Raw genomic sequence first — 27,096 nt, 5'->3', positions numbered from 1 at the left:
TTCTTTCCTTCAGGTTGTTGTTTAGTGAGCATCGATTGAACCATTTCCAAAAATAAATATTTTACATGAAAGAAAGATGTAATGCTGTATGATTTCATGAGATTTTGAAGAATTTTAAGGACTTATTTTTTGATTTTTATGTGTATGAGCACAGTGCCTGAATGGATGTATGTGCGCCATATATGTGCCTGGTATCCGTGGATATCAGAAGATTATGTCACATATGTCAGAACTAGAGTTATGGGGGTTGTGGGCCAACATATCGGTACTGGGAATTGAACTTGGGTCCTTTAAAAGAGCAGCAAATACTCTTAATAATTCAGCCATCTCTCCAGTCCTTAATTCTGAATTTTTAAAAATCTATTTATGAGTTTATTTTATTTACCATGGAAGCATGTCTCATTCTAATTCTGGAACTACCTAATTCTCTTTTGAGTCACTTGCCCCTTGTAAAGATAACCACTATCCTGACTTCCAACGTTTTGACCTCTGTCATTAAAGTGAGGGGAAACAGAGCCAACTATGGTGGCATACCTTCTTATCCCAACACTGAGGAGGACCTCTGAGTTCATAGGCCAGCCTGGGCTACATAGTGAGTAGCAGACCAGTGTAAGTCACAGAGCGAACAAACATGAGAAACAAAGTTAAAAGGGGACCGATTGCCAGATCTCAGTGATATGAATATGTGTTTAAGAAAGGCAAGAAAAATTTAGGCTGGGCATTATGGTATCTGTAATCCTAGCAGTCAGGAGACTGGGACAAGAGGTTCACAAGCTTTTGGCCAGCCTGGGTTGCAGAGCGAGAGAAACTTTGTCTTTAAAAATAGAAGAAGAAGCAACAGGAGGAGGAAGATGGAAAAGAGTTGGCATTTTTGCAGCGTGTAGCTTTTTACCTTGAGGTCTGTTTCCATCTGTCCTGTATGCAAGATCTAATTTCAACTTACTGGGCTCTCCTATATTACCGTGTGTCTAATCAGTACAGTGATACAAAGCTCCCTTAGGCCTGTGGGTTATCAATCACATTGTGCTCCTCTAGAGCACAGAATCTTTAAATGAAACCATTACCTGTTGTGTAATCACACACACCACACACACACACACACACACACACACACACACACGGGTGCACACGTGCGGAGGAATATCTGAGGCATTCTAAGAGTAGGCGGTCTCCACCTGTTTTAGCAGTAGAGCATAAAGTATTTAATTTCATAACATTTTTGGCAAATTGGAAAATGATTGGGCTTCTGGTCAAAGGAAAGTTACTGGGCTCTTCAGAGTTATTGGGGAGCAATTGAATCTGTAGTCCTACCAAACAGGAAAATACACTTTCCTCAACCATAATTAGATGCTACTTACAGCACTGTTAAATTTATAATAACTTCTCATATTTTCTCAGATATTGGATACCAGAATATAACATCTATGAAAAACTAAAAGTGAGTGTCATGGCATATGCTCATAATCCCAGCAGTCAAGAGGCAGAAACAGGATCAAGAGTTTGAGACTAGCCTGGGATATGTAGTGAGACTTGTCTTTCTCAGACACACAAAAAAGTAAAAACATTAAAATAAAAAAATGGCCTCGTTAGTTAAAGAATAAATAAAAGGAAATTTCATAGTTTATTTTTTTTTAGACAAAATTTTACTGCTAGCAAAGGAACCTCCTACACACATGGTTCCTCAGGACTCAATGATCAACAAGTCCAGCCCCGGGAGTCTTCTGACATCCCTGGTCACTGCACTCACATGGTATACAGGCATACATTCAGATAAATACTCATACACCTAAGATAAATCTCAGTTTATTTTGAAAAAGAATAGGCTGTTGTTGCATTTGAAGAAGAGCTGAGGAAGTGACCCCCATCCATCCTTGTGATCTCTAGGATACAGGGTTTTGTAGTGTTGTGTAGTGTAATGCTAAGCATGCATTAAGTCTTTACCCCGACACCAAAACAAAGGGTGGAAGCAGGACCTCGGGGGATTAGCAGTGAGGTGGAGGGAGGAATAATTCCTGTTTGTAAGAGTTATCTTCCTCTTGCCATCACCTCTCTGCTGTCACATCGCCATCCAGGAAAACTGTTGCCCCTGAATTCAGCTACATTCAGTTTCCAGTGCTTCCTGACTTCCTGCTGTAGAGACAAATAGATGTAGAGTGTTTGACCAGGTTTTGAAAGCATTGACATAATAAAGTGGAAATAAACAGAGTTGCACCCAACAATAATGTCATTCACAAGACATGGCATTGCTCTCCATTCTTGGTCTAGCTCCGGGAATGCCAGAGCTTGCAGTTCAGGAGTGACCCCGGATACACAGGCTTCTCCAGCTACAGCCACAGGGCCTGCCTATATTTCCTGGCCATTCTTAGGTTTGGCTCCTTCTTTGATAACTTGTGCCCTTTCTATTTGAAGATGTCCTTCCCTTCAGGAATCAAATGTGCTTGGGAACATTGTCACACCCCGTTTGAGAAGCTAACGGAATAATGCTACGATCTCTAACTCACCCACAACACACACATCTAAGTGGAGAGAAAAGGTCTTCATTTCCTCATTCTGGATTAGGGTTGCACAGAAGAGAGCCCTCCCTCAAGGCCTATTGACTCATTGGAAGCGAGTCTGGTTTTTCTTTTTTGTCATATTTATCTCTGAGGATATCTTCTAATATCTTTAACAAAATTTCTGCTAGCTACTATTGCATGTCTGAGTTCCTAAATAAAACCACCATATGGCAAGTTCCTAGAATGAAAGGCCATGGAGAAAGAGTTTGATTTTTTAAGAAAAATCAGTTGACCTAGTTTAGTTAAATATAGCACTGTAGCAATGATCATCATCAAGGTCAGCAGAAGAACCAACATTCCTTGGTTAGCAAATGGCTTCTGGTTTTATCCACAGATTTAGAGGAGGATTCTTGAGTGGCTCCTGGTGAGGGCTGAAGCTTGTTGTCAGCCCTACCTATAGCTAACTGCGTGTTATGAAAAAAACACAAAGAACTTAGGAAGCAGTGTTTGTCAGAGCACGGAAAAAGAATTGTGTTATTTAGAAATTTTGTGACCTCTCTGAGGCTCGTCATCCTATAATAAGATTTTATGAAAACATCCACAGTTGATTAGAGATGGCCAGGTGATCGGTAGCAGGAAACAGGTGCTCTGTGTCTTTTCCATCCTCACTGCTCCCAAATTGTCACCCAACTGTGCTTAGTAGATTTAATATATTTCTGAAAGGATGCTTTACTCTTGAGCAATTTAAAAATGCAAACATGCATTGTTGCCCCACTGATCTTATTTAGAGGAAGTCCTCGTTCCCTCTTGCCTTCTCTGCTTGCAGATCCTTTCCACATTTCCACACGGTGAGGCAGGAAGCATCTCTCGAATTCTTCTTTTTTACTGTATTTTAGAAAGAGCTGCCGTGTGTGACCAGAAATGTGCTTTCTTTTCTAGGTCATGTATGCTGTGAGGCTTTCACGGCATACAACCTACTTTTGTTAAGGCAAGTTGTAGAAACGGTTCGAAGTTCCACCTCCGTTGACCCCGGGCACAGCATTTGAGCCCTTTGAGCTCAGCTTCCTTAGAGCAGGGCAGGTCCCCTTGCTTCTGCAGCCCTTTGATGCTGTGATTTCTCAAGTGCCCACTGCAGGCCTTGGAAAGGGACCTGTGGGTCTCAGTCTGGACGGCAGAGGGCGCACTGTACCGTGTGCCTGTGATCACTGGGTACTGGAAGCAGTCTCAAACCTGCAGCTGATGTTCCTGATGGTGGGAAGGAGCCAGGAGGACGCCGGAAAGTCATGTTGTGAAAAGCACATTTCATAGCGTATTTCTTAATATATAATTAAGGGAAAAAAGGGAATTGTTGGGACTGTAAGAATAATTCTTGTAATTCGTTATCTCTTACCCATCTTTAGTATTCCCTCTTAGGATTAGTGTGCTTCAGACGTGGCACAACATCCTTAATATTGTCCCCTCAAGTCACGGAGGCATTCAGCCTCCACCATCCTAAGAGCTCTAGTACAGCCCTTTCCTGTAGTTGTGTGTGAATGTTACCATCTTAATTCAGTGGTAGCTCACAGTCATCTTAATTCAGTGGTAGCTCACAGTTTCAAAAAACAAAAAAATAAAACCTTAAAGATATACCCAAAGTTCGGCTGTTGGTTGTGTTTTACTCTTTGACTCTTGTGGGGAATCCCACCTTTCTGGGGTGGCTATTGCTGCAATCCTAGCCGCAGCTGGTTCGCATGTTCCAGGGTAGGGGCCTTTTCTTTTCTAACGCAGTCCTCTGGCTATCCATTGCCCTGTAAAATGTCCCACATTCAGATTTGCCCAATTGCCTTTTAAGAGACTTCAGTTTCCTCTGCCACCCTCTGTATATTCTCTTTTGGAGTATATCTAAAGTCAGGATTAAGATAAAATGGAAGCTTTTGACAAGAATGAATCACACATGATATATATTTTATGTTGTATGCACGAGAAAGGCATATATGCCCTGCCTGCCTGGCCACCCGTGATGTCAATATTGATCATTAAATTAAGGTGATGATAGATAGCCCCAGTGACAAGAATGTTGTTTCTGATACCATTGTTACACGTATGAAAATTAGTTTTCTGCTGTTTTTAAATGCCATTAATAAATCTTGCCTGAATCAGTAACTTTGCAGAACTATCATGTCTCTAACATAGTCATCTTTCTGCATTAATTTTTAATTAATAGCTCTTCTTCATCTTCAGCTGGGACAATTCGGTACCCTGAAGGACAATTCCATCAGAAAGGCAGCTTTACTATAGAATTTTTAACCACGAATTTTCAGTTTCAAAGTAAGGAGTTAATTTATGGTGGCCCAATGGACGCCCTAAATGTCAGCAAGTGAACTTTTTTCTTGTATAAAATTTTTTCTTTTCTTTCTTTTCTTTTGGTGGGGGTTATCAAGATAGGGTTTCTCTGTGTAGCTATGGAGCCTGTCCTGGAACTCGCTTTGTAGACCAGGCTGATTTTGAACTCCCAGAGAGCCGCCTGCCTCTGCCTCCCAAGTGCTGGTGTTTTAAAGGGGTGTGCCACCGCTGCCCAGCTTAAAATTGTTTTCTTATATGCTGTCTTAGTTAGGGTTTCTATCACTGCGATGAAACACCAGGACCAAAGAGCAAGTTGGTGAGGAAGGGCTTATTAGGCTCATACTTCTGCATTGCTGTTCATCACTGAAGGAAGTCAGGACAGGAACTCAAACAGGGCAGGATCCTGGAAGCAGGAGCTGATGCAGAGGCCATGGAAGGGAGCTGCTTACTGGTTTGCTTCCCTTGTCTTGCTCAGTCTGCTTTCTTATAGAACCCAGGACCAGCAGCCCAGAGATGGCACCACCCACAATGGGATGCCCCCTCATTGTTCACTAAATGTGAAAATTTACAGCTGAATCCCAAGGAAGCATTTCCTCAGCTGAGGCTCCTTCTCCTGAAGACTCTAGCTTGCAGCCAGTTGACACATGAAAGCACCCAGCACATATACTATTGATTTTCATGAATTGAATGTTTCAATCAATTACAACCTTTATTCTTTTGTGGTCAATTTGTTTCATGCTAAGCTTATTAGAATGTGAGCCATTAATAAATGGCTCCTTGTCTCTGGCTCCTTCATCTGTTAATTCAACCCTGTTGTTGGTAAGCATGCCTTTGAGCCACTGTGCAGTAGGGTGCATAGACCTGCCTTGCAATTTCTCTGTCCCGATGTCCATCAGTCGCTTTGGTAACAAGCCTTAGTTTTTTTATTGGCTCCTTTTCTTAGAGGCTCTATTACACATCAAATCCCAACATTTAGGATATCTGTTAGTATTGGTATCTTCAGTTCACAGATCTTTTTGGTGGTTTAATTAGTCCTTGACTTTTATAATAAAAGTTTGAATAATGAAAATTCAGATAGTGAGGCTTTTCGAAAACTAATATGATGTGTTGGTGATTTGAAAAGTATTGAGACATTGATTATGTCCTCACCATACTAAAAAGGTAAGTATGAAAAGTGACACTTATGTTCAGTTTATCCACTCTAAAATATATATATATATTTCAGATTATGTTGTAGCACTATATATAACAATATATACAGTTTTTATTCTCCATTGATATTAATCAGATAAAGCAAATAATTAAAAATTTATAATTTTGACATTATGTTTTTAAGTAACTACTTGATTTTGTAATTATATCTTTTCTTTTAACTGAAAATCTTGACCACCATAACAAATACTGTTTTATCTTAGTGCATAAGCACAGTAATTTCAAAATGACTTAGTATTAATAAGAGCAAGTGAACTTTGAATTTTCTTTTGATTGTTTTTTCGTACAGGTTGATTTCAGTGGAAGGATGAGTCGCCTGCATGTTAATTCGAATTACTTTCCCTTGACATCTGTCTCGCCTGCTTTGTTTCCCTCATAGGTCGACCACTTTGGATTCTCCGACACGAGAACTTTTAAACAGCGGTACCTAATAGCTGATCAACACTGGCAGACAAACGGTGGGTCAATACTGTTCTACACCGGGAACGAAGGGGACATCACCTGGTTTTGCAATAATACGGTATGTACACACGAGTGAGATTCTTCTGCTGAAACGTAGCTTCTGGGGAAAACGGTTAGCAGTAGAGATGACCAAGGATGGCCCTTTTAAACTGGAATGTTCTTTAAAAGTAAAAAGAAAGTGGGCAAGGCTCACGACCTGACTTCGTCCCTGAGACCCCATGATGGAAGGGGAAGACCAATGCCTGCACGTTCTTCTCTGATGTCCTCCGCTGTGATATGGCATGTGCCCTCCCCCAAATAAGTAAATAAATGTAATACAAAAATAAACTCAATAGTAATAGAAACATGGAAAATGTCAGGGAGACAGGGTCATCAGCTAGGAATTCAGAGCCAACCTGTGCTGCCATATAGTTCAAGGCTAGACTGACAGACAGACAAAACCACTGTTTTGGGGAAATTTAATTATACGGCTAGCAGGTATGGGAACATTATTGTATATAAGTTGGATTATGGCATATAGAAGGTAAAAGTAAGGGTGGGAATTTTTGTTTGTTTAACTAATATTGTATTTTTAAAGTGAAGAACTGTGCTGTATTTATAGTAGATGTTCAATAAATACTTATCACTTAGTAAGTAAGACTGAAACAAACCCAACGTAAATAAGGAAATGTTGTTGGTTGTTCTTTTACTCTTTTGACTTTTTGAGGGGCCCACTACCCAGCTCCCAAATAAACCATAGAGGCTTAGTCTTAGTTATGAATGCCCGGCCTTTGCTTGGTTTGTTTCTGGCCAGCTTGTCTTATCTTAAATTATCCCATCTACCTTTGCCTCTGGGCTTTTATCTTTCTCTATTTCGGTAGATCTTTCTTTGCTTCTTTCTCCATGGCTTGCTGTGTAGCCGGGTGGCTGGTCCCTGATGTTCTCCTCTCCTTGTTCTCTCGCTCGCTCTCCTTCCTCATTTCTCTTTCTGTTTATCCTGTCTGCCAGCCCCGCCCATCCTTGCTCCTGCCTCGCTATTGATGTTCAGCTCTTTATTAGGACCATCAGGCAGGGTAACACAGAGTTAAACAAATGCAGCGTAAACAAAAGTCACACTCCTGAAAATAATATTTCCCAACAAGGAAAACATATATAAGTTTGACTCTCATGTTGGGAGGGCAGAGGCAAAGTAACCGCATTTTCCTTTAGTTTCCACTTAGTAGAGTTCGCTCTACTTTTTTTAAAGAGCTATCTATCTATCTATCTATCTATCTATCTATCTATCTATCTATCTATCTATCATCTATCTATCTATCTATCTATCTATCTATCTATCTATCTATCATCTATCTATCTATCTATCTATCTATCTATCTATCTATCTATCTATCTATCTATCTATCTATCTATCTATCATCTACCTACCTATCCATGTAGTCAGTGTTCTGCCTGCATGTATCCCTGCAGGCCAGAAGAGGGCACCAAATCTCCTTACAGATGGTTGTGAGCACATGTGGTTGCTGGGAATTGAACCTCTGGAAGAGCAGGCAAATCTCTTAACCACTGAGCCAACTCTTCAGCTCCGTCCCTCTACTGGGTTTTAATTTGCTTTTAGCTATTCTTCTCTGCCAAACCCACAGGCAACTTCCCCTGCCCAGTTCCTCTGTGTTTTAATACAGGCAGAGAGATGTTCAGTCTTCAGACTCCAGTGCTCCTCAGGCTCCATAACCCTGCTGAGCGCTTGCTGGGTATCCGTGTCCTCAGACAAGTGGAAAGGAAGAACCATGTAGGAGAGGAACAGTCCTGGATAAGCATCAGAAGCAGATACTAGACCTCCCCAGTCCTTGACATCTTCCTACAGACTAAAGCATTTCAATTCACATTCGCTTCTGGACACTGAGTTTTGGAGAAGCAGTAAAGACTTGAAGCAGGTTGACGAGGTTTCAGTTCTGACTGCCAGTTTGCTGTCTCACTTGAGCAAGTAGCTCCAGCTTCACCTCTTTTGCTCAGTGGTTATAGTAAGAATGCCCAGCTCCTAGAGCAGTGAAGACTAAATAATAATAAGATTAAGGAGCTCGCTGGTACAGATTGTTGACGAATGACGCAGACCTCTCTTGAAAGGTAAAAATAGTCCTGAAATAGGTACAAGCAAATAATTGCTGATTGCCCCAGGCATCGGTTCAGTTAAGCTGCTTCCTGCCGAAGCCTGAGGTCAGCTCCACAGAGGTCTGTTTCCACTCTTCAGACATTCACAGCCTGGTGGTGTAAGACGGACTTGTGTAGAGGGGTTCTTGCAGCACTCTGTGTTGAAGGGAGATGGACAGCTCTGCTGGACTGGGGCATGCAGAGGAGGGTGTGGCCCCGGGTGACTGCTCTGCATGACAGCCTGCATTTCAGTCTTGGCTCTGCCACCTGTGTGAACACTGAGCCTTGTGTCTCAGTGTCCGTGTCTGTAAAACCACACTGCCTGATCCCTGTTTATTGCGCTAATTAGGTGAATTATGACACGTAGTGGTTAGAACATTGTCGGACACCTTGGAATCAGGAGTTATTAACAGCTGACATATATGACTAAAATCCCCAGCGAGTTTAATATGCTCATTTTTCTGCTAATTCCTTTATGTTGTCTGTGTATGTCTTTGGGGGGCAGCTTTACCTCCTTCCTAGAATATTGACATAGTGTGGTTTGAAGACTGACATACAGTATTGACTCAGGGTCAGAGGGTCAGGATAAGGAGACAGGAAGCAACTAGTACATGAATAATCTGGTCTCATTTCCTCCACTCTAGTACAATCTGATGCAACTATTGTGGGCTTTTCTGTGGAACACTCGTAAACTGCACAGTTTTTCGGAGCCCTTTCTGATCTGATTTAACATCTATTTCACTTGGCTTGCAAAGGTCCGAGGCACTGGCTCATGGCCTTGTTTTCCTTGTAAATTTGTGGCTCTTCCAGGGGTTCATGTGGGAAGTGGCTGAGGAACTGAAAGCGATGCTGGTGTTTGCTGAACATCGGTACTATGGGGAATCCCTGCCCTTCGGTGAGGACTCATTCAAGGTACGTACACATTTTTCTGTGAAAGTCAAAGCTTTGGGGCATCCTTTTGGGTGGTGATTTGTTTAAGTTTGGAGCATGTATGCTCACAGAGTGTGAGATCACTTTAACTTGAACTGCCTGGAAGCTCAATAATTGTCCTTTACCTTTCCTTGATATGAACAATTTAGGTGAAATGAAAGTTTTTCTTTCTTTGTTCCTTTTTGTGCTGAGGATGAAACCCAAGGCAGAGCGAACACCCCCACCAAGCTCTGTTCATAGTCCTCCTCCAGGGCCTTTAAAGCCATGGTGTAATTGCTGTCATATTTTATTCTAAAAAGCTCAGAATTATTCTATGTATCTGACCGCTTCGCCTGCACTTGTCTGCACACCATGTGGGAGTGCGGTGCCTGAGAAGCTCAGAAGAGGGCACTGCATCCCCTGGAACTGCACTTATGCAGGGCTGCACCGCAGTGTGGGTGTCGGGAGCCAAAACCAGGTCCTCTGCTAGAGCAATAGGTGCTCTTCACTGCTGAGCTATTTCTCCAGCTCCCTATCAGTTTTTTTTTTTTTGTTTGTTTGTTTTGCCTTGTCTGTGGTTTTGGGGACCTGAGCAGGCAGGCCTACCATGTAAGGGCTCTACCATCATCTACAACCCCAGTTAGTTTAAGTTCAGTCATCCAGGCCGGCTTCAGCTAGGTCAGTCTTACTCTTTTGCTACACACAGTGCAGGGAATTTTCTTTAATAGTTTCAGTAAACAATTCTGTTCCATAAAGTAGGTGCTAAGTTTCTATTCCTGTCTCAGGAATAAAAGATATGAAAATAGATGAAAAGTATTTTTCAGTAACATGTAGTCAGTATTTATATGAGTTCTACGAGGTCATGCTACCCCTGGTGTTCCTATTAGCTCTTTCTTGGCCTTTGGCAGGCTGCAAACTTAATGAACCAGGATACTTTCCTCTCCAGTGAATGACTTTATTTTACCCTTGTCCTTCTAACTATAGTAATTTCTCACTTCCACTATTACTAATAATAGGAATATTAGGAAACTCAGTTTTGTAAAATTAGCATCCTATTAACCAAGGACCTTCTGTACTGATGACGTTTTTTTGAATTGCATTAAAGTATTGCGGCGCACCACGTCCGTCTGCGCTTTATGCGCCACTGTACAGTTCGTGAACCGGGCAAGGGGCTGGAGATTGAAACACACGAAGACTCACAGACAGAGACATGAGTCATCCTTGAAACAGGAATGCCCCCTTTATTGTGTCCAGGGGTAGCTTATATAGGGATAGCCACGCCCCAGCCAAACGCACCAGAAACCACTCCCCTGCCATCAGGAACTCCCGAGGGTCTCGTGCTCAGAGCAGCTGTAGGCACTCAGATCGGGGAAAACAAGTTGTTTACAAGAAATTCAGGATCTGGGGCTTCACAGCTCCCAATAAAATATGACAATGTTGTCTTTAAATGTTTGCATGGTACCTGATGTCTTTGATCTCATTTGATAGGGAGAAACCATCCTGGTGTAAATTGTCATCTAAAATAATTTGGGAATCGCCACATTTGAGGCTGTTTTGAAAGAAGCGTTTAACATGTTGTATTTATAGTTGACTGAGTTTGTGAGGTGGCAAGTGAAGCGAGGAGAAAATGAGCTCACAGTGCACACGTGCTCTAAGTCAGTGGCAGAGTGCCGTGTTGTAACATGCTGCGCTGGATGACCAATTTTGTTCTTTAGTATTTTACATACACGTGTGGCTAGGGGAGTGAGCAGGCCCCTGAAACACGGTGCCCGTAGCTAGCTACAATCACGACTCTATTAGCAGTGGACCCGTACCTGTTCTTGGTGTACCTTTTTCCTTTTTCTGTGCTCATGAAAGTTGTTAATAGCATAAGAGATGTTATACCTACCATATGAGAATTGAAAACAGCTGCACTCAACTATATATAGTACCATATAAAATGGAAGTGAAGTGTAACAGAGAGAGGAGGTGAAAGGTCAGCATACATTTTGGATGAGGGTTCAGGTTAATGGAGCAGGTGAAGTATGCCTGAGATAAGGAATGCCGGGACTGGGACACAGTAATATTGCTAATGGGCTCCGGTGTCGGGTAGTGAGAACTAGAATGAAGGCCAAATAGATAAATCCAACAAAGCTATACAGCCGTATCCGTTGTCTAGTGCCAGATAAATGAAGCGTCCTGACCTAAAAGAGTAGTAAGTTTATGATTTGCGCTTGATCGTTTAGAGATAGAGTCTAGTGATATAACGCAGGCTGGTCTTGAACTCATACTCCTCCTGCTTTGTCTCTTCTTTCAATACAAGTATGAGCAAAGACACCAGAATGGCAGAAAACACTCATTACTGTGAGGAAGAGCTTAGTTGGGAGGTTCTGCTTCAGGGTCTCTCTAGGCTAAATGTCAGACAAAGTGGTGGCCACCTGAAGGCTTGTATCCAGTCATAACAGGTCATCAGAGGAGTTGCTAAACTGCTGTGGACACCGGCAAGAGGCCAATGACCCTCACCACCTGCATTGCCCAGTGTGCCTGTGTGAGACTATTGTGAGTAGTTGGTAGCTTCTCTCAACACCGCAAACCAAGGTGGACGCTGAAGTGACTTCTAATGACCTGCTAAGTCATTAGACTCATCACATCGACCATATTTTGTTCACTAGAACCAAATCATTAAGTGTAGCCCAAGTCCAAAGGAGTAGATTAGGTTATATCTTTAAAAGAAAGGCATGTGAAAAGTTTATAGATGCATTTAAATAATGCCTGTTAGCCTTCCGAGTCCGGCACTTCATCTTGCAGAGGAAAATGGAACTGCACAGAGAGCTAAATCATCATGGAACTTGCTGAGTGGGTTTTTGTTTACTTGGGGATCATTGTCTTCCAGGGACACTTTATTTCCCTTCCAGCTTTGTAGCTGTCTGTGATGGGCAGCTGAGCTAGTTCCCGCTGGTGCTGTAGTGAATATATCGTCTTTCTGGTAAAGAGGAGAGAGTTTATTTTGACTCAGGATCCTCTTCTCAGTTGTCTGCAGGATTTAGTTTATATTGGAATATATCTTAGATAGTTTAAATATGTCAAGACTTGAAATAAAATTATAACAGCCACATATTAAGTTTAGTTTTGTATTCCATGACATTTATTGCTAAATGTTTCATTTCTACAACCTCAACGAGGCCTTGAGCAAATAACATCTTTGAGTGCTGTTTGATGAACAAGCTTGTGAATTGTGCTGTGATGTTTTAAATGGTGACGTTTGCAGGGTAGGGCCAAGCCAGGGCTGCCTTGCCAGGGAGGTGATAGGGTAGCACTTAAGCTCCTTCAAGAGTCACATAGGGTGGGTTCACTTCCCTCATGGCCAGCGGTCCTGCTGAAGGTGCTCTCTGAGGTGAAACTGGGTGAAGGGGCTGGAGAAGGGGAGGGACACATGTCTGTCGGTGTCCCGAGTATTCTCCACTGTCTGGATGGCTGCGGTGATTTCCATGCTGAGGAGTTTGGACCTGGGGCCCGGGCTTTCCTCAGTTACGCTGCCGGCTCACACCTGCTCTCTGCCCTGTGTCTGACAGACTGGAGCTCTGAAGTCCTTTCATCCATCCTCCCTGGCTTCTGATAGATCTTTGGGTTTAGCAGCTGTTTCAATTCTTTTTGTGGTCATTGTGTTTGTTTGTAAACCAAACAACCAGGCTCTGTCCGGGTATAACTGATGGACTCCAGGCAAGAAGGACAATTAAATTTTAGGGTTGAAGACTTGGCAGAAATTTTTAACAGTTTCAGATACAGCATAGTGACAACTCTTAGTGCAATTTTATTTCACTCAGAAACAAAAGTATCCTTCAGACCTCATAAGATTACTGACATCCATCCCTGAGACATAAGCTGAGGGCTCAAGAAACCTCCCTTTCCAGACCCTGTGGGTGTCCATATCCTTATTCTAAACCATCACTGTTTGTTCTGGAGGACGCTGGCTGCTGGAGACAAGAGGATCACTATCCACTTAGGAAAATGGAGACGTTTTGGGCTTGACCAATGCCTCTGTGTGGTTCACAGATACGGTTCCTGTTGCCCAGGAACATCCCTAGGACGGTTCCTTTTATGAATCTTCCTCAAATGTATTGTCTTGTTTACAAATAAGGAGTTCTGTAACTTAAAAATAGCTATGTATCATATTTATACTTTACATTTCTCAACAAAATCAGAGCTGTGGTCGAAGAATCCAACTGGCTAAATGTTTAAGTAGGCCATAGTGAGGTCTCTGCTCTTTAAGGACATTTTCTTAAATGTTTAAATGTGTGTTAGGTCTTGCTTTCTGTTTTGCATTTGAAAAAAAAACTTTTAATAGTAACAGAATTACATTCGATTAGAAAATATGCCATGTTCTTTCACAGACTTAGTTACTTCTCATGGGTTGCTTTGATGTGGATGATGTGCGATTTTAGCTCAATTGTCTGGAAATCTATTTCAAGGAACGAAAACTGTTCTGAATCTACATTGTGCCTCAGCTGCCAATATGTACTCATTTATTCCTGGTCTCTTTGTCTTTGTTCTTAAAATGAATAAATACACACAATGTACAGGATTCCCAACACTTAAATTTCCTGACGTCAGAACAAGCCCTGGCTGATTTTGCAGAGTTAATCAGACACTTGAGAAGAACAATCCCAGGAGCTGGAAACCAGCCTGTCATTGCCATCGGGGGCTCTTATGGTGGCATGCTCGCAGCCTGGTTCAGAATGAAATATCCTCACTCAGTAGTTGGGTAAGTGCATTTATGCTGGACACAGCTAACAATCTAGAAACAATTAGAGGTTCGTAAAGCTCCATGCTGTGTGTATGGGCATTTTTGGTTTCGTTCTCATTAGCAATAGTATTATGGATTTGGTTCCTAGCACCTGTGTCAGGTGGCTCACAATGGCCTGTAACTCAAGTTCCAGCTGACCTGACCTCTTCTCTAGTCTCCACAGGGACTTGCACACATGTGACACAAACACATGCGTACACACATTCGAAAAAGCAAAATCAATAAACAAAGAATGAGTAGACAAATTACATTTCTCTCTTTCTCCTCTCGTTTCCTCTATCATTAAGAGCTCTTGCAGCTTCTGCCCCTATCTGGCAGTTTGAGGATTTGGTTCCCTGTGGTATATTTATGAAGATTGTAACGGAAGATTTTAGGAAAAGTGGTCCACACTGTGCAGAGAGCATCCGCAGATCCTGGGGTGCCATTAACCGACTCTCCAGTACAGGTACGCTTTCATTAAGAGAGTGAATTTGCAGTTTGTCTGTTTTTCTTTACCCTTTAACAATCCATGTGGCCACTGGGTGGCGGTGCAGGCCTTTTAATCCCAGCACTCGGGAGGCAGAGGCAGGCAGATCTCTGTGAGTTCGACGCCAGCCTGGCCTACAGAGCGAGTTCCAGGACAGCCAGGGTTATACCAAGAAATCTTTTCTCAGACACGCACCCTGACCCCAGGAAAAAAATCAAAAATCTAACACTGTGACTTTTTAAATTTTTTTTGAAGATTTATTTATTATGTACACAGTGTCTGCATGTATGTTTACAGGCCATCATTATAGATGGTTGTGAGCCACAATGTGGTTGCTGGGAATTGAACTTAGGACCTCTGAAAGAACAGTCAGTGTTCTTAACCTCTGAGCCATCTCTCCAGCCCCCACTGTGACTTTTTTTTTTAATTGTAGTCATGTGTCTTTGTTGTATTGTCTGTCTGTCTGTCTGTCTGTCTGTCTGTCTGTCTGTCTGTCTGTGTGTGTATGATGTATTAAATGTTTGTGTATTGTTTTGTATGTGCCTGTTAGTATGTGATCACTGCTGTACCTGTTCAGTGGGCATGCATGTGTGTGCATGTGGAGGTCAGAGGTCACTTTTGGTGCCTTTCTTCAAGTCCTCTCCCTGCCTTTTTTTTTTTCTTGTTGAGACATAGTCTCTCACTGAATCTGAAGCTCATTCACAGGATAGGCTGGCTGGCCAGTGAGCTTCGGGGATCTGCTTATCTTTGCCCCTCCCGACCTAACCTGGAGTTACAGGCACACACCACCACTTCTGGGGTTTTATATGGGTTATAGGAGTTCAAACTTAGGTCTTATATGTTTGCATAGCTGGGACCTTACCTACTGAGGAGTCTTCCTCATCTAATACTGCCACACGTTAACACACACACACACACACACACACACACTCTACCTATACAGAATTATACCAATCAAAATATATAAATAAATAATATTTTAAAAGCAAATGCTTGGTGTCAGTAATATCAGCCTATTGCTGTCCTCAGTCCTTCCTCACACCTACACAGTCAATCTCATCTTGAACCGTAGGCTGATGTTCTTATTCTGGTGTCTTAGTCATGAGAGTTCCATAGTGTGTGGGATTTTGTGTGTTTGCTGTCTTGTGCTCAATAGTCTAATTCAGTGGTTCTCAACTTATGGGTTGCAGCCCTTTTGGTGGTCATATATCAGATGTCTTGCATATCAGATATATGTATTACAATTCATAACAGTAGCAAAATTACAGTTCTAAAGTAGCAACAAAATAATTTTATGGTTAGGGATCACCATAATATGAGGAGCTGTATTAAAAGGTCTCAGTATCAGGAAGGTTGAAACCTTCTGATAATAGTAACCTTCTGTTCTAATAATTAAGTGTATCTATTTGCTTAATTTTATTGTAGTTTATGCAGTTTTTAGTATTCTTATTTATTTCAGTAGTATCTTAAACCAGGAAATAATATTAATTTTGGTAAATTTTATGAGTGTATCTAATTGTCCTAAAATATTTTGTTGAAGATTGGAAAATTTCTTGGAGAAGTCATGTAGAAACTGTGTTTTCCGTAATTCCAAGTAGAGAATACATGATTGGTTGATCTGCAGATTAGCAATGCCCTTCTATCTTCAGGTGGTGGTCTCCAATGGCTCACAAAAGCCCTTCACCTCTGTAGCCCCTTGTCTTCTGAGGACATCTCATATTTAAAAGAATGGATCTCGGAGACCTGGTTGAACCTGGCCATGGTGGACTACCCTTATGAAGCCAATTTTCTACAGCCCTTGCCTGCTTGGCCTATCAAGGTAATGGGAAAGTGTCTTCTATTTTTTATGTAAAATATTTTTCTCTTTTTTTTTTTTTTGATATGCAGGCTTTGACTTTCAACATCAGGAAAAATTCCACTTAGAGACTCTGTGAAATTAATGCTTGTGGGCGGGAATCCTGGGTTCTACAGCGCTCTGATTATTTGATCTTAGGCATGTCGGCTGTCTTCTGACCCCGGTTTTCTCACTCGAGAACTGGAGATAAATCTCATCGGTTACAGCATTATCGGAATAAGAAATAAGACCAATAGTTGGGGTGCTAATGGAATAACTATTGTGTGTCAAATTCTGGGCTGTACTTTGATATATAATGTGTCTCGTCTTTGTATCATGCCTAGATCTACGTAATACATTAGCTGAGCTGAACAAGTGGCAGCTTTTGTCACTGTTCTGAGTCAGTGGACCATTAAAGGCATCCTAAATGCCACACTTACCGCAAACGATGATCCACCTGCCAAACAGCAGCGTGCAAGAGAATCTCCTGATGTGCTGGTGGCGAGGGAGTGGCCTGGAGCTGCTGCTTACCTCTCTGTGATCCTAGACAAGGGGCTTCTTCCCCAGGGCTCCCTGTCTTCCTCTGTGCAATAGCACGAAAGTAAATGCGCGGAGTTCTGCTGCAGACTCTGCAAATTATTAGATTTGGGGACACCCACGAGTAGTAAATTATGATAATTTTATGTTCTTTTTCCAGTGTGAAAACATACCACACTCATTTTTCGATCTTTCACAGTGCTAAAGTTCTTTTCATGGTAAAAGTATTTATTACATATGCTCAACTTAAACATTCATTTGTTAAGAATGTCTTTCTTAATTTTAAAACCAAAGCCTGGCTGAATTCATGGTTAAGGTTTGAGGAAATAATTGATGGTATTTCCATGGTGTGCAGTATTGGAAATGAAACTAGAATCAGTCATGTGAGCACTGGGTTTCAAAAGTACCAACTCCCCACCTCCCACCTTCAGTACAGATCCACCCTGGGACCGTTCACATGCTGAACTATATGGCTGATCCTCTTTCTACTTCCTGTTTTGAGACATGGCCTGGTCTTGAAGTCACTCTGTTGTCCAGGCAGGCCTCCCCAGCACTGGATGACAAACCTGTGTCACCACAGGTTCACATGTACTTTTAATTTAAAAGTCTATTATAACCTTGTAATTAATAGGAAACATCTATTTCCTCTGTATATTTCGTATACAGTGTTTCCAACAAAAACCAGGTAAAATAAGTATCATTTTTAGTGTCAGCTCAGTTGTCACTCTTTAAGTGTTTATGGCCATTTGTCTTCCTTTCTACCTCTCTTTCTCTCTCCTTTCATTTTTCTCTTCTTCCCCTTTATATATTTCTTTGCTTTAGTATAAGTGAAAGAGGTTTGTTTTATTTTACCAGCTTAGTTTGAAAGTTTTAAGTCCACAGAACACTGGCAAAAATAGTTCCATAAAAGGTGATATGCCTTCATCAGGACTAAGCAACTATTAACGTTTCCAGTATTTTTATTCTAATTTTTATTTTTGAGCCTATAATATATCATTTCCCTCTTTTCCTCTCCTCCCTTCAACTTCTCCCATGTATTGCCTTCTTTGCTCTCTCTCAAATTCGTGGCCTCCTTTTCTTCATTTGCTGTGTGTGTGTCCCCAAATATATAAACATGATGTTTTCAGGGCTGACCTTTTCATTTTGGACAACCAACCGGCATGCTTTCCCTGGGAAGACTATTTTTCTTGCTTTCAGTATTTGCTTTTCCATCCTTCCTTGTGACATATAAACACACACACACACACACACACACACATTTGCATCTCTTCTTTTGAAGTATGTTGGTCTCACAGCTTGTGACTAAGTAGTTGACAAGAAGCAACTCAAGTAAGGAGGACTGTATTTCCACTCAAGTAGGGAGGACTGTATTTCCACTCAGGTAAGGAGGACTGTATTTCCACTCAAGTAGGGGGAGGACTGTATTTCCACTCAAGTAGGGAGGACTGTATTTTCACTCAGGTAAGGAGGACTGTACTTCAACTTACATTCGAGAGGATGCAGTCCATCATGGGGGCACAACAGCAGCGCAGTTGAAGATGGTCACACTGCGTCTTCACCAGGAAGCTCTCATTCTCTTTTTTTAATTCAGTATAGACCCCAGCCTATGGGATGGTGCTAATCATATTTAGGATAGATCCTTCTTCTTCAGTGAAACCTTTCTGGATGTCATTGGCATATGTAATAGCCTCCATCTTTCACCTCCAGTTTGTCACTTTATTACCCCCCCCTCTCTTTTTTTTTTTTTTTTTTTTTTTTTTTTGCTTAGTTTGGTTAGGTGCCCTGTCAATCTGGTTTATATTTTTTTTCCTTTAAGAATCAACCCCTTGATTGATTCTATGAGTTTTTCTTTTAGTCTCCATTTCATTAATTTCTGCCCTGGTCTTTATTATTTCTTGCTTTTTTGCTACTTTTGGATTTGCAATCTTCTCATTTTTTCTGATACCTTAAGGTATGTCATCAAATTATTTATCTGGAGATATTTCTGGTTTTAAAATATAAGCACTCAAAACTAGTACCATTTAGAACAGCCTTAGTTGTATCCTGAAGTTTCTGGTTAAGTTGTGATTTCTTTTTCATTTGATTCTAGAATTTTAAAAAATTTCCTCTCCAGTTTCTTTCAGCCCCACTAGTCATCCATAAGTATAATGTTCTCTCTGTGTGCATTTGTGTGGTTTGTAGTTTTACTGTGCTATGATCTGGAAATATATAAGAATATGTATAAGAATCTTTACATAAAAATATATAAGAATTTTTAATATTCCATAAGATTGAATTTGAAGCCTAGAAGATGGTACTTTAGGAGAAGATTTCATGGGTGGTAAGAACACTGTATTTGTTAGATGGAATAGTCAATAAACTTATGTCAAGTTTATCTAGTCTGTGGTGTAATTGAACTCTTAAGACTTCTCTAGTACTTTTTAGTTTGGACAGTCCATCTAAAGACAAGGGGGGGGGCTAGAGAGATGGCTCTCTTGTTAAGAATGTATACTGTTACATGAACCATTCAAGATGTAGAAATAGACTTTGTTACTAATTACCATAAAACTGAAAATGGCAAGGCTATTGTAGAATGGGGTGTAAAGTTAAAAATGATTTAGGGTGAGTGCATGAATAGCAAATGAGTGAGATGAAGAGGAAATATCTCAATTTTGTCATAAAACATTAATAAAATCTTAATGTGTTGCTGAACAATTTCTACCTTCGAAGAATAACTAATTTTTTATTTATATCTGACTCTCCTTAGGTAGTGTGCCAGTACTTGAAAAATCCTAATGTATCGGATACAGTGCTGCTGCAGAATATTTTCCAAGCTCTGAATATATATTATAATTATTCAGGCCAAGCGCAATGCCTGAATATTTCACAAACAGCCACCGGCAGTCTAGGCTCCGTGGGCTGGAGCTATCAGGTGAGCATCATAGTTTCCCTGAGCTCAACTGGCTCTTTACTGGTTCTATTGCACTGTCATATAAACCAGTCATTGTGCTACCTAACTTGACCCAAGCCTGGCCACTGTGAAGTTGCAGCATGACCCTCTCCCTCCTTCTTCAATCTTTCCTCCCTTCCTATATTTAATCATCAGTAAATATATAATGCATGGCTATCATTGATCATAATCTCTTATGTTTCAAACATATAAAAATAAATAATTGTGATTTTTTTACTTTAAAATGTAGCCTGATGAGAAAGATAAATTAACACTATAATAGACCTTGACAAGTCCTGCAAAGGAAGCACTGTAAGGCTGTACGAAGGAAGGGAAGTCTAACTTGACTCTGAGTCTCCATTCTGTGACCTGCACAGTAAGACTGCCAGGGTTGTCTCGAGGGCTAAATATGATTAAAGACATGAAGGAAAAGTTTTTGCAAAGAAACAAAGAAAGAAATGAAGGAAAAAAGGAAGAAAGACAGAAAGGCAGAAATGAAGGAAGGCAGGGAGGAAGGAAGAAAACAGTGCTAACTCCTGTGACATCTCAACCATGTCTTTGTATGAGAAATAAGGGGTTGTGTGGCAGGAAAGTTGAGGGTAGGTTGGGGGCTGAAGCTCTATTGCAAGTTCAGACCCTAGCTCTACAACATAGCAGCTGAATAAATTTGCATAATTTGTCTCTTTTCATCTCACATTCCCTTTGTTTCCTTTCTGGCTTTGCTTTTCAGTCCTGCACAGAAATGGTCATGCCCTTTTGTGCTAATGGTGTTGATGACATGTTTGAAACATATCAGTGGGACTTGGAGAAGTTTTCCGATGACTGTTTTAGCCAGTGGGGTGTGAAACCACGGCCTCATTGGATAACTACCTTGTATGGCGGCAAAAACATCAGTTCACATTCGAACATCATTTTCAGGTGAGCTTGTTGGTTGGTGGAGAGACTTGCAGAATGGCCGAGAACGTTTAACTAGGAAAGTGCTCGGTAATAAAGTAGCAGAATACAATAGTGTTGCCATTCTTTTCTGCTATGGAGCACCAGGCACAGGGTGGGTGGGCACTCAGTAAACACTGGCTCAGCTGAGACCATGATAGAACGTAGCTCTTATAGTCCTACCTTGGCAGTTCTTTTCATTGTTTTCTTAGGAGGATTTGGGTTTTCTAAAACCCATAGATTATTTCTCCAATGGTGAGTCTCAGTTATTTAAGTATAAATTCAGAAGAGACCCCATGAATAACTGGTTAACTAACATCGTTTCCCAGGCAAATTTATTATGGCCAGTGATTATGTGAGGATTTTACCCAGGTATCTGGAGTCCCTCGGGAAAACAGTCTCTATCCTGAGATTTCCCAGAGGCTGGGGTAGCTTTCATTGATCTGAACTGAGAAATTCAAGTCCGAGTGCAGAGGAGGTCTCTGGGCAACTCCAAACACTGTTGCTAAGTGACCAGGTGCTGCACATGACCTTTTAAAGCAGATGCAGTTTGCTCTTCACGTGGCTGCAGCTTCTTTTTGTTTTGCAAATGCTGGAGCATTTCCTGACTGGTTGTGCGTATTAATTGGAAAATGAAAAAAGAAATTTGTATACTTAAGAGAATCCGTCTTATGTGTGGTTTATGTACATTTATACTGTAGAGGAATATATAAGTTCTATTGGGCATAGGAGTTTTCCTCTTTGCTTTGTAATAAAACAAACAAAAGTATATATTTAGAGTAATTTTTTCCCTAGAATTCTACATTAAGTAGCAATTAAAATACTGCTTTTTTTCTTAAAGGAGAAATACATAATAATAGAACAGGGAATTTAAAATTGTATTTCAAATGCAGATATATTCAATATACCTGAATATTTACTTATACATTTGCCTAGAAAGAGTTGGTTGATGGGAATTAGAGATGGTTCAGTCTGGAAAATGTTTCCTGTACAAGCCAGAGGACCTGAATTCAGATCCTCAGCACCACGTAAAAGCTGGTGTAGTGGTACATGCCTGTACCTTAGTTGTTGTGGGGTAGGCTGGTATAGCACAGATCTCTAGTTAGCCAGTCTAGGCGAGATAGTGAGCTTCAGGTTTAGCCTGAGAGCCTGTCTCAAGAGTAAATAAAGAGACAGAAGATGACACCGAATACTGACTTCTGGCCTCTGCACAGGCTCCTGCTCCCCCCACCACATTCTTACATACATGCACCTACCACAACACACAACACACATATACACATGCTCATTGAATTAATACTTTGATTGATTTTCTGAGAAATACTTTACATCTATTTTTTATTATTATTTTATCCGTTGGTGATATTAATGTTTCTCATCCTTGTATAATACTATAGTAATCATAGCGATTGGGTGTTTGTTAGTGTTTTGTACTTTGTGCTATATGTAGTATACACATGTGCCACACGTGTTATTTAGTTTGGGACAATTGATCTTGTAAAAACATTTTCTTTTCTATGGTACAGTGAGAATTGAGGTTCTCCTAGGTTCTTACTGAAATTATGCAGGCAGTATGGATGTAAGACTCGTATTTGCAGACTTAGTTCTTCTCACTGCTACTCACAGCTAACAGCATGCGAGTGCATGGATGCGCGTGCACACACAAGGACGTAAGGGTAGGGGAGGGGGGTGAATATGGAAGAAATGAAAAAGAAAACCACTCAAGACCTTTCAAAAAAAGCTATGTGGAAGTTTCTATTATAAAAACTTATGCTAACACACACACACACACACACACACACACACAAGAGTTTCCCTATGATTGGGCAACAATGCCCCTGCTAGACATCAAAGTCTAACTAATAAAAAGCCCAGTGGCAGGAATTAGCTGATTATTTTGGAGTTGCAGGTGATATTCTAAAGAGCCCCCAAACCAGCAGGCTATTGCCATTGCTCTTGGTTACCCTGAAGAACTTGGTGGTCAGATACCATGTACTTGAGTCATAGAACAGGGCAAAGTCAAGTAGGATTCATAACGCTGGACGGTGTTATACAAGCTGCAGGAGAAAGAAAGCAATCGTCAGTCATACAGCTACGAACCCTGTGAGCTGCAGTAACAACTGGGTAGGCGAAGACATGCCCAGTGGTGCAGTGGTGGCACAAACATCATGGGAGCTACCAGCCAGTTTCTCATTGGATTTAAGGCCAGCTCCACAAGGTGAAACCCATGCCCAGCACCTTTATCAGCTAAGAACATGTATTAGACACGTCATAGACCCTAAGGAAGGACCGCCTACTGCTGTGCTGCTAAGTGGACATCGTATCAAACCAGCTCCTGATGACTTGTCATGTCCTTATACCCACAGACTAACGGATCCCTCAACTCTTATCTAAGTATATTCCTTTTAATAGGAAAACATCTTATGCTCTCATATTTGGAAGGATAGCATCATTTGGTTCTTTGAGACAAGGCTTCAGGTAGTCCAGACTGATGTTGAACTCCTCATGTAGCTAAGGAAGACATTGAACTCCTGACTCTCCTTCCTCTATCTTTCCATCGCTGGGTTTGCTGACATATGCAGCCATTCCCGGCAGCAACATTTTCACAGCAGTATTTTAAATGAATCTCTTTGAATCATTCCACCAGCTTACCCCATTGCTGTCCTTAGTAGCTACTAAAAGCCAGACAGAAAAACACCCACTGGGATCTATGTACACAGGTGACAACCACAGTGTGGAAGTTTAGGAGTCGTGTTCATATTTCTCTAGAAACATGGCACCTCTGAAGTCTGCACAGTGAAGGTCAGGGAGGACAGGCAAGGAGAGGGCGGGTATTTATGAGCTGATGCCTTTATTAGGACCGCAGCAGGGAAAGTGATAGTCTCAGAAAATTTTCCGAATGGTCTATTCAAGTGGCCTAACAAGACATGAAAAGATGATCAGTATCAGCTGGGCATGTATGTGAAGACCACGGCGAAGACTGACTTGTAGCCTAGTGGTCAAGCTCTCCTCTAATCCCACCTCAATCCACAGTGACAAAGAATCCAAATCCTGGGTTGCTAACGGGACTATTAAATGGTGAAGCTACTTTAGGAAACTTTTTGGCAGTTCATGAGGAAGTTAAGTGGTATCACATATCTCGGAAATTCCATTCCTAGATATACGCAGGGGAACTTAAGATGTGCAAGTCTACGAAGCCTTGAGGGTGATAGCGTTCACATGTGCAATGCTTGTCCGAAAGGTGGAGACAATATAAAGGCATATTGATTTTCTCCTTCCTCTCGTTTGCAGCAACGGTGACTTAGACCCGTGGTCAGGAGGTGGAGTAACCAAAGACATCACAGATACCCTGGTGGCGATCAATATCCCCGGAGGGGCCCATCACTTAGATCTTCGAGCCAGCACCGCCTTCGATCCTTCCACTGTGCTGTTAGCGCGCTCATCGGAAGTTAAACACATGAAGAAATGGATCGCAGATTTCTATCAAAATGCCAGACGGCAGTCCTGAGCAACTTTAAGAAAAATAATTTTTTGTTTTCTTCTATGTTCGCTCCACCCACATTCCCTCTCACTGTGGTTTCCTGTATGTAATTGGTTTCTCTCCCTTGTCGTATCTGTTGGGCCAAGACTGAGACAGAAGAGAGTGACGGGGTGCACACAGCCACCCCACCCAGGTGACTGCTCCGTCCTCATTTCTTTGTGTCACTCCCCAGGAAGAACGTCATCATGGCGGCTCTCCTGCCATCAGAACTGGCATGGTTCCTGACTGTCTTTCAGCAGAGGGAGAGCCACTTTTCTCACAAGTGGGGACGTAGCCTTGGTTTTGAGGTGGTCGTCTCTCTGGCCCATTGTGAGCCCCCATTCCTGGCACCAAAGGAAAAGCAGAAGCTGGGCTAGAAATGCTGCCGCTGCAGCTGGTGGGCTGTGCGGTGCCAATCCAGGAAATGGGGCGGCTTCCTGTGAGCTCCATGGTGGCCTTTGAACTGTGCTGCAATAAAGACCGAGGCAGACCTACCTGTGTTTTGCTCCCGTCTCCTCCGCTGTTGGGAAGGCAGTGTGCCTGGGCCTGCTGCCTTTGCAAAGTCCTTTCTTTTTCTCTTTCCCCCTTGGCAGCTTTCCTTAGTTCCTGATATTTGCCACCGTGGTACTGCCAGGAAGAAATCTGGCTTCTCCTGCTCCATTGCTCTTTGTTTCTCAGGTCTGTTTTGTCGTGACTGCCTAAATTCTGCCAGTTTAGGAAATGTGCTGTTTTTTTACTTTAAAACTGCACAAATTCTGTTAATAAAAATCCTTTAAAAATTGGCAAATCAGCTATTGAGAAAATAGAGTGTACTTCTGTTTATTTCATGAAGGAATTTCACGTTCTAGTCATTGTTACTGGTATCATGGAAGCCTTAAGTGGCAGGACTCGGAGCAGCAGGTGCGTGGGGACTTTCCTGTGTGGCTTCCAGGCGACAGGCAGAGCAATGTACACACACGGCAGATGACGGACCCTTCCCGTCTCCAGGGGGGGTGGAACTGCCAAGCGGTTGTGAGGCCTTTCTTCCAAAGGGTTTTTTCTAGGATAGAAAATAAAGCAGAGTCCAGACCTTTCAGGGACACCGAGACTGACAGTCTTGTCTCTGCTGAAAGAGCTTCTCTCCCCAGTTTCTTACTATTTTCTCAGTCATGTCCTTACCATTTCTTGATTTTTAAAAAATATTCTCAGACCTTCAACAAGGTCTTATTTTATTATTCCATTTTTATTTTTGAGATTATAATACAATCACAACATTCCTCTTTTGCTTTTCCTCCCTCCAAGCCCTCCTATATACCCCTCCCTGCTCTCTTTTAATTAATTGTTATTGTATACATGTATGTACACGTATGTATGCACAGATATATTCCTAAGTGCGGACTGCACAGTCTGTGTCATGTTACTCTATGAATGGCTTCGGGATTGGCCGTTTTGTATGAGTAACCAGTTGATGTGTTTTTCCCTGGGGAGGGCTGTCTCTCCATCTCTCCGCTTTCCTTAGTTTTCTGTAGTTCTTTGCATAGGATGAGGCCTTATGGGATTTTCCCATCCAATTTGGTGTCGTCGTTGCTTAGCTCACGCTTAGGATTGGACAAGGTCTAATGGAGGACATTATTACTCTTATTTTGGGATTTTAGGTGGTTTTCCACAAAATCTTTTTACTAATTTGCAAGCTTTAAGATACTTTGGCATTTGATGTTGTATTAGCTGTTAGGTGAAGTTGAAATTGAAGTTTTTTTAAAGAAATACATTGCAAAAGAATTTATGCAAGTATAATTTCGTTTTACTTCTGTATATTTTATGTATATAACAACAGTCTTAACCTATCTTGACCTTATTTAAATGTTCTTAAGTTAATTTTAAATTGAAAGAGAATCAGAATATAAAGTAAGCCCTATTAAATCTTTATCCTAGGGTGGCAGATCTGCTTGTAACCCCTGGTAACTAAGAACCTCAGGCGGGAAGATAACTTCTGCCCAGGAATTCAAAACCATTATGAACAACAAAGCAAGACCCCACTGTAGAAACAAACAAACAAAAATATTTAAATTGCCCTTATATTTGATAATGCGATTACTTTAACACATAGGAAATGGGAATTGTACAAAATTAGAGTGCCTTATTTGTCTAAAATTGGAGTGAAATTTTTTTTATATCTTTTGTTACCTTAATTACTTAGAGTCAGTTGGAATAAATACATTTAGAGAACTTCTTAGGGGTGTCTGTGGAGCCGAGAGGTTATGGCCCTGGCCGCAGGGCGAGTGAGCAGCAGTTGTATAATCCCGGTGTGAGCTGTTCTGCTCTTCCTTGTTTCCCCGGCAGCACCCACTCCTTACCCTCCCGCCCCAGCCTCTGCAGCACTCTCTGCTTTTGTCCATTGACCGTCACACTGAGGGAGTTCCCAGTCTTCCCAGTGCCCAGGAATGACCATGCAGCCGCTGGCCATTTGCAAAGTCATTTCTACCTTGGTCTTTCTTCTCTCCTCTCTCCTCCCCCTCCCCTTTCCCTCTCTCGGAATAAGGGAAACATGAGAATAAAAATCCCTTTTGTTTGTCTTGGTGCTCGATAAAATA

The 27,096-nt window shown here is 41.6% G+C and overlaps 1 protein-coding gene across 1 annotated transcript in view; it reads left to right on the top strand.

The window, feature by feature from the left end:
• Positions 1-26,736, top strand: part of LOC126509018 (lysosomal Pro-X carboxypeptidase-like) — a 48,034-nt gene extending 21,298 nt beyond the window's left edge. Inside the window, exons 2-9 of the mRNA XM_050154590.1 lie at positions 6,409-6,549; positions 9,426-9,527; positions 14,084-14,265; positions 14,595-14,752; positions 16,423-16,592; positions 19,891-20,055; positions 20,804-20,991; positions 24,298-26,736. Coding sequence (XP_050010547.1) covers positions 6,409-6,549; positions 9,426-9,527; positions 14,084-14,265; positions 14,595-14,752; positions 16,423-16,592; positions 19,891-20,055; positions 20,804-20,991; positions 24,298-24,514 — 1,323 coding nt within the window. The 3' untranslated portion in view covers positions 24,515-26,736. The remainder of the gene's footprint in view (positions 1-6,408; positions 6,550-9,425; positions 9,528-14,083; positions 14,266-14,594; positions 14,753-16,422; positions 16,593-19,890; positions 20,056-20,803; positions 20,992-24,297) is intronic.
• Positions 26,737-27,096: the final 360 nt, after the last annotated feature.

This window comes from Alexandromys fortis, unplaced genomic scaffold, assembly GCF_014885135.2.
Source record: "Alexandromys fortis isolate MF-2015 unplaced genomic scaffold, M_Fortis_MF-2015_v1.1 scaffold_77, whole genome shotgun sequence".
NCBI lineage: Eukaryota > Metazoa > Chordata > Mammalia > Rodentia > Cricetidae > Alexandromys > Alexandromys fortis.
Note: the sequence above shows the minus strand (reverse complement) of the source record. Positions and strands in the feature narration are given on the sequence as shown.